Genomic DNA, 11,340 nt, shown 5'->3' with positions numbered 1-11,340 from the left:
GCAGTTCACAAAAAGCAGTCATGGGGCCTCTCTGATTGGAGGCTTTTTTAAAAAAACAGGTTAGGGATTGGCCTAGGTTGTTTGCATGTCTTGGTACAAAGGCGGGGGAGCTGATGACCTTGGGCTCTCACTTTGGCTTATTCTATTTGCTTGTATGGCAAAGGGAATCAGAAGTCAAAAAGGCACAAAGGAAAACTAAAATAAAGGTTGTGACACTGGGAAGTAAAGTGAGAAAAAGATTACAGCATGGTGTAAGGTCTTAAAAGTTCTATATTTTACAATGAAAAAATAAAGAAGAAGAAGAAGAAGTGCTAGGAATTGGAATAGGTAGAGAAGGAAAGAGAAAATGTCAAAGTGGTTAAAAAAAAACCCCACAAATTATAACAGGACTGTTATTTCAGCTTTTTTAAACTCAGACCTTTTTCCTTTTTAAAATTTCTCCTACTGAAAAGGGAAAGAACAATTCCAATATTGACAGTAGCCTAGAAGTACCTGGAGGTTTTTACTAACTTCAAGAGAAGGCAGGTATCAGAGCCATTTTCCGTATGAGCCCAAACTTTTAAAGCACACACTTCCATAAGCACAGAATTATTTTCTAGAGAGTAAATATGAATTTCTTGAAAAGAAACCATGGTACAGCTGCTTCTCATAACTAGCTTATAATTTTCACATATTTAGAAGAAGAAATGACCTGAATCTTTTAAAATTAAAAGGGCTGGGGGTTGGGCTGGAATTGTGGCTCAGAGAGAGAGCGCTCGCCTAGCATGTGTGAGGCACTAGGTTCAATCCTCAGCACCACATAAATATAAAATAAAGACATTGTTTCCATCTATAACTAAAAAAGGGGGGGCTGGGGTTATAGCACAGTGGTGAAGCACTTACCTGGTAGGTGGGGGTCCTGGTTCCACTCCTACTGCCACAAAAGATAAAAAATAAAAAGTCTTTGGTAAAGTCCAGATGATGATAAGCAGAAGTCTCCTCCAACTATTTTTAAAGCAACTTTTTAAGTAGAGAAATGACTAGAAAGCAGGTAGATTTGTCTGAGTTGGTAAATTGGATTGAATCCCCTCAGAAATGTCTCTATTAGAAAAAAAGAAATACATTGACTCCTCTTACAGAGGAGGCTAAAGCATATGATGATTGGAAAATGGGCTGCAGAGGAGAAAGCCCAGCTTCACGTTCTCCTTCCTCCTTCACTTGCTATAGGTGGTGCCCTGGGATATGTAATTATATGTGTCTGAGCTTTTGTCTCCATATCTTTAAGGGAAGAAGAATAATAGCACTCAGCCCATGGATTTCTCGTAATGATTAAAATAAGATAATGGCAAGGGAGTGGTCATTTGGAATAGTCAGCAAAGTGTTTATCTCCCCCACAATCCACACACCTTATCGAACTTCTCAAAGACTCTCCCTACACCAAGGTATTTTGGTAGAATTGAGAACAAGAATGGAATTTATCCAATTTTATCACTCCTCCCACTGCCCAAACCTGATCTGGAGTGTGTGTTACTGGGAATTGAACCCAAAGCCTCACAAGTGATTACCAAATGCTGTGCTACTGAGCTAAGTCCCCAGTCCCTAGTAGCTCTTTTAGTACCCTTGGATGCAATCTCAGGCAGGTTCCCTGACTTTTCTAGTTACACTTAGATTTCTTCTAGGTTCTTCAGTCATTGTTATAGGCATATACATATATGTATACCCATATTATGTTTTAGATATGAGGTGTCTCCCAAAAGCTCCTGTACTAATAGAGGAATGTTCAGAGGTGAAATTATTAGTTTAACTTTCCATAAAAATCATCTACAAAAAAAAAAGGTCAAAAAGTAGACAATTAACTTAGCAAGACCCTAAGCAACTTAACACATCTGTCTCAAAATCAAAAATGAAAAGGGCTAGGGATGTGGCTCAGTGGCTAAGTGCCCCTGGGTTCAATCCCCCATACAAAAATAAATAAATAAATATAATAAGACAAGGGTACAGCTCATTATACTTACCTGGGGAGTTTCTAATACATCTTAAGAGGAAGGAATGAATAGTCACAAAGAAGCAATATGAGTGAGGACTGGGGGTTGTGGTAATAGGCTATTTCTTCACATTTGCATATTTTCATATATATCTTGTCATTCAATAAAATTTAAAGATTTGGTGAATAAACCAGTATTCATATTATATTATTTATACTCTGTGAATTGTATTCATGTTTATAAGAGGAGAAGAGAGTAAAGTCTTCTACATCTTTTATTTGCAATGGATATTCCATATTAGTTTGATTGTTTTAAAATTAAATTTTAGAGATAAAGAACGATAAAATCACTGAAAACTTTTAAAATATATGGTTGCCTAGGCCACATACTTTCCCAGAGATTCAAATTAAATTGATCTGAGTGGACCCCAGGAATTCATAGTTTTAAAAACTTACAATGTTCAGGGTGATGGTTCACTATTCTAAGAGCTAAAATAGCTTGTTCCCAAAGTGAATTAGCCTCTTTTTACAGTAAAATGATAAGTCTTAGGTTTCACTGGCAATGAAATCTGTAAATCTTTCAAGACTTCCAATTTTAAGACCCAAGTGTGGTAAAGGCTGTTTTGCCTTCAGCCTGGGAAAAGTCCTAGACTAGTAGACAGTAAGCCTTCATATTCCCCACCCACTGTATCACTTGCTGTGTGGCTCAACTTTGCCCACCTGCTGAAAGCCATTCAGAAAGTGAGAAAAATATATAAGTTCTCCAATTGTTGGAAAGCTGAGTACTAAGTTTTCCCCTGTTGTTGTGGACCATGCTTGTTATGCATATTACAAACCTGCAGATGGAAACCTGGTTCTATGCTGATCAGAAACTTCCACTGTGTCCCTGACCCTAGTTCACCACCCTACTGACCTCTAAACCCACACCCCTTTCTAGAACAATAATCCCAGCTTTAGCCTAATATAACCTCTGTCCTGTGTGCCATATGAAATTTGCTAATACTTCTACTATCCATTCTAACATATGGCCTGGATAGCACCAAACTGCCCTGTCCTGCCACTGAAAAGCCCTTCTCCTAATAATCTTTTGTCATAAAGGTGTTTAAATGATACCAAGGAGTTTTCAATGCTTCAAATAATACTCCCTGGTTTATGTATTTAAACTGTATGTAAAAGAATTCATATAGCATTGTTTTATTAAAATATGTGCATATTCATATGACTCATGATTGCTCACCCTAAGGACATCTTTCCTGTTGATCTATACATACATTTGCAGTAGGAGAAGCACTTTAGAAGTTCACCTATTTCAGAACTATAAATCCATGAAGCAACACTGAGGGCCATAGCTTAATCTCTGATATGTGACCAAGAAAGCAACAAGTAGGAATGACTCCAGGGGATGAGAGCCTGCATTTGCTTGTGTGGGTGCTCTTTCCTCTCTACTCTTAAACCCGGTTAAAAGAATACTGAGGCTCCTTGTCTTTTACCAGTATGGAAATCTCCTGCAATAAACCAGTTAGCCTCATCTCCCTAGGAATGTCTGTTCAATTTCCTTAAAAATGTGTGCTAGGATGATTCTGCCACATGACCAGAAACTGAACAGAGGGTAAAACAATAAATAGACAGAAAGTGTAACAAACAATTTGACTTATATTTGAAATGACAAGTATTTTAAGGTTATTAATCATCTCTTAATAATTACACAATTTATTCACATGAGAATTATTAGCATTTTCTCATAGTTCTAAGAATAATTCATACAGCCATCACAGAGTTAAAAGTAAAATAGGTAGATTGGTGGTTGGCCTGAGCTTCCACTCAGCGCCCCCAAACAATCTAGACAACTAAGCAAGTGGGCAGAAGAGGGCACTGAGTCCTCAATCCCCTGCCTGCCATTCTTGCCACCAAGCTGCACACAGAGGACATGCTGGTCCCTGGTCATTTTTGGTCTAGAGAGAATAACACATACAGCAGTGTTTTGTGCCTTTGTATTGTAGTAGACAAATCTGTCTCAGTCCTTGGGATCTTTACTAGCACCAAGCAGCAAATTCTCTCTTTTCTCCTCACTTAAGGTACAGTTTATACAAAACAAAATAAGCTGTAGTGTTACATTTCAAGGAAAGGAGGCCCCTGTTATGGTTTAGATGTGAGGTGTCCCCCAGAAGTTCATATGTGAGACAATGCAAGAAGGTTCAGAGGAGAAGTGATTGAGCTGTGAAAGACTTAACCCAATCAGTGAATTAATCCCCTGGTGGGATTAACTGAGTGGTAACTGAAGGCAGGTGGGGTGTGGCTGGAGGAGATGGGACATTGGGGTCATGGCTTTGGGGTATACATTTGTATCTGACAAGTGGAAATTTCTCTCTCTGCTGTCTGATCATCATGTCAGCTGCTTCCCTTTGCCACACTCTTCCACCATGATGTCCTTCCTCATCTTGAGCCCCAAGGAAGAGAGCTAGCCACTTATGAACTGAGACCTCTGAAATCATGAGTCCCTAAATAAACTTACCTCCTCTGTTGTTCTGGTTGAGTCCTTTTAGTCACAGAAGTGAAAAAACTTACTAAAACAGACCCCTGGTTGTACCAGCTTAAATCTGGCACATTAGAAATACCTTGGAGTTATAAATAAATACCATAAAAGTGAAGAGAAGAAGGTAGAGAGAAGTTTGTATCTTTTATTCATTTGTGTATAGTAGTTTTGAGACTCCTTTGTGTCACCCTGTATGATTCAAACTACATGGCATATCAGATAACTTTTGGGAGTATGTTAACCACGCACATATTTTATGAATCAACAGGGAAACTGGTTAGAAAAGAGAGAATGGGTTAATATCACATACCCATTCCAACCACCCATTCCCACCTACCCAGAACTAACAGGTTCAAGTACCACAAAATATAGAAAGACAGTGAGAAAGATACTTTCATATATTATTCTGTGAGATACCGAGGAAACAGCAGCATACTTTTATTTTCAGGTGAGGAAATGGAATGCAGTGTCTGGCAGCATCTTATTCCCTCCATCGCTAACCAGGCACTGCTATGTTTGCTACTTTGGGAGCATGCTGGGTAGCACTCTAACATGAAAGTCATGGTCCCACAGAAGGCAGCAGCAGCAACAGCAGGTTCAGTAGTAAGTTGCCCTGAAGTAGGTGCACTGACAGAAAACATGCCGTGAGGGAGGCTTATGCATGGGAACTAGAACTAGGGTTATAAACACATGAGTGACAAGCTCTGGCATCCCTGAGATAAAATTGAATGTTTCATTGAGATGCTAGAGGTCTCATTTCATGCAAGAGAAAGAGTCAGCACAATTTGAATCATTCCTGCTAAACAGTGCTTGGAATCCATAAGCTAGTCAGATTTGGGGAAATATAGATGGAAAAGACATTTAACATTTATTAAAATTTTATTAAATGCCAATCACTAAAGGTGGGTTCCATGAAAGGTATTCAATGTCTAAGGCACTGCTTAGCTCAGTAGTATCCCAATAAATACTGAATGAATGAATGAAAATTTTAAGAGATAAAGCCTAATCCCTAGACCAGTGGTTCTCAAGGCATCAGTAGTGCTGATGCTTTGGGTCCAAGCACCTAGATATTTGTAAAATGTGCAAATCTTCCATCACCACCTCGGATCTACTAAATTAGAAACTCTGGAGGAAACACTCCATAACCTGTATTGTCTCAAGCCCTACAGGTGATCAAAAGTGTGAAAACAACTACCTAAATGAGAAAACCCAAGAAGAATGGGGCCAGCCAAAAGGAAAACAGGAAGATGCCAAAAGAGGAAGGATAGAAAAAGTAAAAAAAAAGAAGAAGAAGAAGAAGATTTAAAGTCGCATGTGCAATTTATCTATTGTTGTTCTAAACCTAACCCTCTTTGTGAGAGTTTCGTTTCTTTGCTGACATTTCAGCCATTGGATTGACAAAAATGCAATGTGTCAATATCACATACTCTGTCCAGCCACCCACCCTCACATACCCAGCCCTACAGACTCAAGCCCCTTTCTCAGAACAAGTTCATGGTGTATAGATACTTGGGAAAGAAGAAATTTAAGATAGACTACAATTCACAGCTTGTGGAATAAAAACCTGGCGCACTGTGGCTGGGTGGAAGAACTACCTCAGGAAAACTGCCAGAAGAAATCAAACCTCTACAGGCCATCACCAGTTATGCATCCATAAAGATGCCTTTTATAGTAAAATCACACTGTTTTCCAAAGGGCAGTCATCAGGTTCCCATGGTCATGAAGCCTGTAGCATAGCCAAAAATTATAAGCCTAAAAGCTTTTGGTTAGAAGCCTAGAGTAGGTTCTAAAATGAAAAAGAAGAAAATATACAAAAGAGTACAACAGAAGAAAATTAAATATTTTTGTAAGAATGAATATATCATTTTTCTAAATAGAACACACCCCAATTAGTTTTCCACAGGAAATGACCAATGCTTTAGTAAAGAATGCACATTGGATTTCAGTTCTTTAGGGAATGAAGCCATTCGTGACTAAGGTAATCACCAGCTCAGAGGCAACTCCTTGTTTTATTTTGGCACTAATTGCTTACCACATAGAAATAGCCAGACAATGTAGTCTTTATGACCAAAAATTTGCATTCAATTCAATTCAATTGAGAATCTGTAAACAAAAAAAATCTTAGCTTGGTGCTTGTCACAATATGCTACGTTCTGCTCAGTTTTCTCATCTGAAAAATTAGGATTATATGTAGTTCACAGAGTGATTCTAATAATTAAATTACTCATTACATATCAAACACTTTCTGCAGTGTTTGATAGTCTGTAAGAAATTGCTCATTCACTTGTCCTCATTTTCTTGCAAAGATGCTGCTGATACCTAAGTACTCTATAAGGAAACCACAAGAAGGCATTGACAGATAAAACTAATTGATCGGCACACAATTTCAGGTTCATGAAATAGTTGTCAACTTACTAAATTACTTGTGCAGCAAATTATCCAGAATTTGCTTCACCATCTTCTTTTATACTTAAAAGACTTAAAAGATAATCAGAAGTGTATCTTGCATGCTAATTTGAATGCAAATCTTTGGTTATTTGCTTTTGAAATTTAGAACTGGTATATGGTAATGTACATGAAACTATAGTAAAGTGGATCCTTGGCAATGTAAGGGAAAGCCAGGGAATTTGTTTAAAAAGATATTAAGTGTAGATCAGAAATTAGACAATTTCCTCTGGGGTGGTTTGACTTCTTCAGGCTGATTATACACACTTACCTAGGCCTCTGACAATATTACCAAAACAAAAAATATTTAGTACAACAGTAGTAAATTAGATTGATTAATACTAATTTTACTATTCTTTACTATTCTTAAGTAGCACCTATCTCATAGGGTTTATATGAATGTTGTATAAATTAATATATAAAAGCCCTTATTATGAATACATGAAATTCATGAATACTTGAAAGCCCTCATCATACAGAAAAGAAGTTAACTTTGTTATTATCAGAAAGAACACTGTGAAGGGAAAATAGGATTCATAAATATTCATTTATTATGACCCAAAAATAAGAGATCGACAGTTGTTCAAGTCCATTGATAAGGGGAGAGGTCAACCAATTATTAGATCTTTTTAGTTAGCCAGTTCTCCTAGAAGTATCTCTTCCTATTATGGAGAAACATGTGGCAGTCTATCACAGACAGAGGTATTTGTTGTTATGTCTTGAAGTCCATCTTTAATATTTTCAGTTCAAATATTTTTGGAGTGGGACTGGAGTTGTAGCTCAATGGTAGAGTGCTCCTCTCACATGTATGAGGCACTGGGTTTAACCCTCAGAACCACATAAAAATAAATAAAATAAAGGTATTGTGTCCATCTACAGCTAAAAAAGTATTTTAAAAATATTTTTGGAGCAACTACTGTGTGATAGACTGTCAAGTTACTTTGGATATAGCAGTAAAAGAGATAAACAATGGCCTAGCAGTCAAGGGATTTGTGGTCTCTTTCTGCTAACACTTTCTACTCTATTTTATTCCCCAACTTCTCCCCCATCTACCACCCTTAGAATGAGCCCATACCTCACAGAAACATCCCATTTCAGGTCTCAATTCCTTTTATTTAATTATAATTCAGTATATCATACCTATATACAGCCTCAAATACAATAATTTTAATCATAACCAATTTGTCATCTACCAAGGGACAGTACTGGAATGGTTTAAACAGTTGTGTAGATAATTCACTTTAGTTGATAAATAATTCATTCATCAATCTGTCATAAGTTTTAAATGAACCAAAGCTTATTTTCACATATTGCTCACTGGATCTTAGGGGGAAAAAGACATTCTCCTTTTCCTCAAAAAGGAAAAAAAAATCCTAGTCAGACATGGGGGGCATGCATGTAATCCCAGCAGCTCAGGATACTGAGGCAGGAGGATTATGAGTTCAAAGCCACCCTAGGCAACTTAGAGAGGACCTGTTTTTAAATAAAATGCAAAAAAAGAAGGGGGTGTCTGGGGACTTGGCTCAGTGGTTAAACACTCCTGGGTTCAATTCCTGGTACAAAAAAAAAAAGCGGGGGGAGAAAAAAAATCTTTAAATTTGGTTGAACTTGAGCTAACAGCTTTCCTTCTAAAATCCATGTTTTATAAAATAAACAAAAATGTTTAATAAGATGGGCTTGGAATTTCTGTAGGTACAGCTTATAAGGGAGAAACTTGGTGAATCTAAGGTTATTAAACATTTTTATTACTTTTCAAGTTTACCATGGAGAAAACAATTCAAAATTAAAATGTATAAATTTTGCTTCAGTGTGCCAGTCTTGAAATTCTCAAAAGCTCTGTTATTTTAAGCCTAGACTCATAATGAATAAGGAAAAATGCATCTAATAAATCATTTGCAAGTTCCTAAAAATGATTCTCAAATTTAAAACTTCCACAAATTGGCATCAGTTTATATGAGATGAACATAAAAATTACTATAAAAAACTGTACAAAGAAAAAGAGAAACAGAATTCGACTATAGATGCACATATACAATATTTAAAGGAAGACAAAGGATGCTTGCAACATGTACCAAGTCCTTTTTTAATTCTCTTCGCATGTTCACTTTGTCTTCCTTCAGTAAAAATAACATTTAGAAATGATAAAAGTAACTTTTGAAATTAAAATTCAGTGAATAAAATGCTGGGTTCTGGATCCATGAGTGTAACATATACTGAATTAACTCTTCTACCAAAAATAACTTTAAAAGTTGGAAAAACATATAAACAATCCTCTGAAGGCATTAGAGACTTGTGCCAAGTAACACTGAGCAGCTAGAATCCTTGAGAAAGGAAAGCATACAAGATGTATTAACCTTGACCTTGGAATTTTCCTCAGGGCATTTTCCAAATTGTAGTGAAAGTGAGGAAAACCCAAGAAGAAAGCAGCAGTCCCATACATCTAAGGAAAGGGACTGGAGTTAAGGATTCTAACAGAGCTGAGATTTAAGGAACAAACTGTTGAAGTGAAAGGAATATGGGAAAGCACCCAAATCTCTGCACTCAGCTTACCCTCAAATTGTTAATCAACATCTGAGCTATGACAAAGCAAGCCTCTAAGAAATATATAGAAAACAGCAGACAGAAAACGCTAATGCCATGATTTCCGCAGCTGAAGGACACTGGGGAAATTCAAGAATAGAAATCAAGGTGGAGAAGACTTGCTAAACCCAGAGACTTGGGAAAAGACATGTCCTAGAAATGATCACATCCTATAATTAGCAAAAATGAAATAGGTCAGACATAACAAAGCTTAAAAATCAAGTCTTGACTGGATCAGGTCATCCACTGAAACCCTTTATTACTAAAAAACAAAAATTAACATTTTTTTGTGGGAATATCAGAGTTTTTATCTGAAAACTGATTATAAAACAAGCTTAAAATAACAAAAGCAAATAACCAAAATAAACAGAAAGGAAAAGATATTTTAAATTAAAAAATAAATAAATAAAATAAACACCAATGTGTCATCTGCCATGTCTTCCAGGAGGTCAGCATACTGCCCTTCAGCCTGCACATGAATCTTGTGCATCAGCCTCCACAGAGATTTGTGTCACTTCCTGTTGCATCACTTCCTGTTCCTGTGCATGCACCTTGACTTCCAGGCCAACTTCCAGCACTGAGCTACTGGACTCCCGGGATCCTGCCATTTATCAGCACCATAGGCCACCTCTATTGAAAGACTCTCATTTTTGTGCTGCCTGTGAAAGTTGCTGACATCTCCCAGGATGTGGCAGAGGTGGTGGGACGCCAGTGATCAACTGAAAGTATCATTCAAAAGTTATCTTGCTGGCACCCCTACAGTTCTATGAAATAAACTTTTTTAAAGTTATGTGAAATATGAAAACATCCCCCCCCCTTCTGACTTGCACAACTTTACTTGATTGTACACTAGAAAGGAAAGGATGATTGCCAAGCATATTATTAATTTGTGGAGAACTCCAATTTTTATGTAGAGATGAGCAGTACTAAGGCATTGAGCAACCCATCCACAGCCAGCCATTCGGAGGAGCTCACCTTGTCACCGGAGAATCCATGAGGTTTGAAGTGCTTGGTCACCTCCAGGTAGTCATCTAGGAGACCTAGGCTTTCTTGAGCCCCCAAACCTGACTGGTCAAAGGGGGACATCAAGTCTCCCGCCAACACCTCATTGCTCAGGAAGCTCAGTGATCTCTTTGCCCCTCTACTCCAAGAGACTAATATGGAACGCCCCCCACCCCAGATAGTGAACCTAATTGGCCACCTCCCAGAAAGTTTAACAAAAACAGACCAGGTTGCCCCTTTCACATTCTTTCAACCTCTTTCCCTTCCCCCTGGGGTTCTTTCTTCTACTCAAGATCATTCCTTTAGCTTAGAGCTAGGCAGCAAAGTGGAAATTTCTGAAGGAGAGAGGAAGCCTGACTCTGCTGCTTATGGTACTATGATCCCTCAATGTATCAAGGAGGAAGATGCCCCCTCAGATAATATTAGTGGCATCTGTATGAACCCAGAATCCTACCTGGGCTCTCCTCAGCATAGCCCTTCCACCTCCAGAGGCTCTGCTAATGTCAGCCTGCCATCTCCAGGTAGCCCTTGTGGGTCTAACTGCCCCAAAGCTTATGACCTTCCTGGAGATAAAATGGTTATAGCAAAAGTAAAAGGTAAGAAGATGGATAAAAAGTTGAAAAAAATGGAGCAAAACAAGACAGTAGCCACCAGGTACCACCAGAAGAAGAGGGCAGAACAGGAAACTCTTACTGGTAAGTGTAAAGAGCTAGAAAAGAAGAATGAGGCTCTGAAAGAGAAGGCAGATTCTCTGGCCAAGGAGATCCAATATCTGAAAGATTTGACAGAAGAGGTCCGCAAGGCAAAGGGGAAATAA

At 37.9% G+C, this 11,340-nt stretch overlaps 1 protein-coding gene across 1 annotated transcript; it reads left to right on the top strand.

Annotated features, from left to right (window-relative positions):
- Positions 1–5,048: 5,048 nt before the first annotated feature.
- LOC124102716 (cyclic AMP-dependent transcription factor ATF-4-like) lies at positions 5,049–11,340 on the top strand. The gene is made up of 2 exons (XM_046459157.1): positions 5,049–5,099; positions 10,600–11,340. The coding sequence occupies exons 1-2, from the start codon at positions 5,049–5,051 to the stop codon at positions 11,338–11,340; spliced, it is 792 nt and encodes a 263-aa protein (XP_046315113.1).

The sequence above is a fragment of the Marmota monax genome, unplaced genomic scaffold, assembly GCF_021218885.2.
Source record: "Marmota monax isolate L192 unplaced genomic scaffold, Marmota_monax_Labrador192_F-V1.1 WCK01_AAM20220418_F8-fsc00002, whole genome shotgun sequence".
NCBI lineage: Eukaryota > Metazoa > Chordata > Mammalia > Rodentia > Sciuridae > Marmota > Marmota monax.
The sequence above is the reverse complement of the archived record's forward strand: the minus strand, read 5'-3'. Positions and strand labels throughout refer to the sequence as shown.

Excerpts from the sequence above, each read along its gene's own strand:
- LOC124102716 (XM_046459157.1), top strand. The coding sequence starts at position 5,049 with ATGAAAGTCATGGTCCCACAGAAGGCAGCAGCAGCAACAGCAGGTTCA. Across the intron at positions 5,100-10,599 it reads CAGCAACAGCAGGTTCAGTA|GGGGACATCAAGTCTCCCGC; the intron begins GTAAGTTGCCCT and ends GACTGGTCAAAG.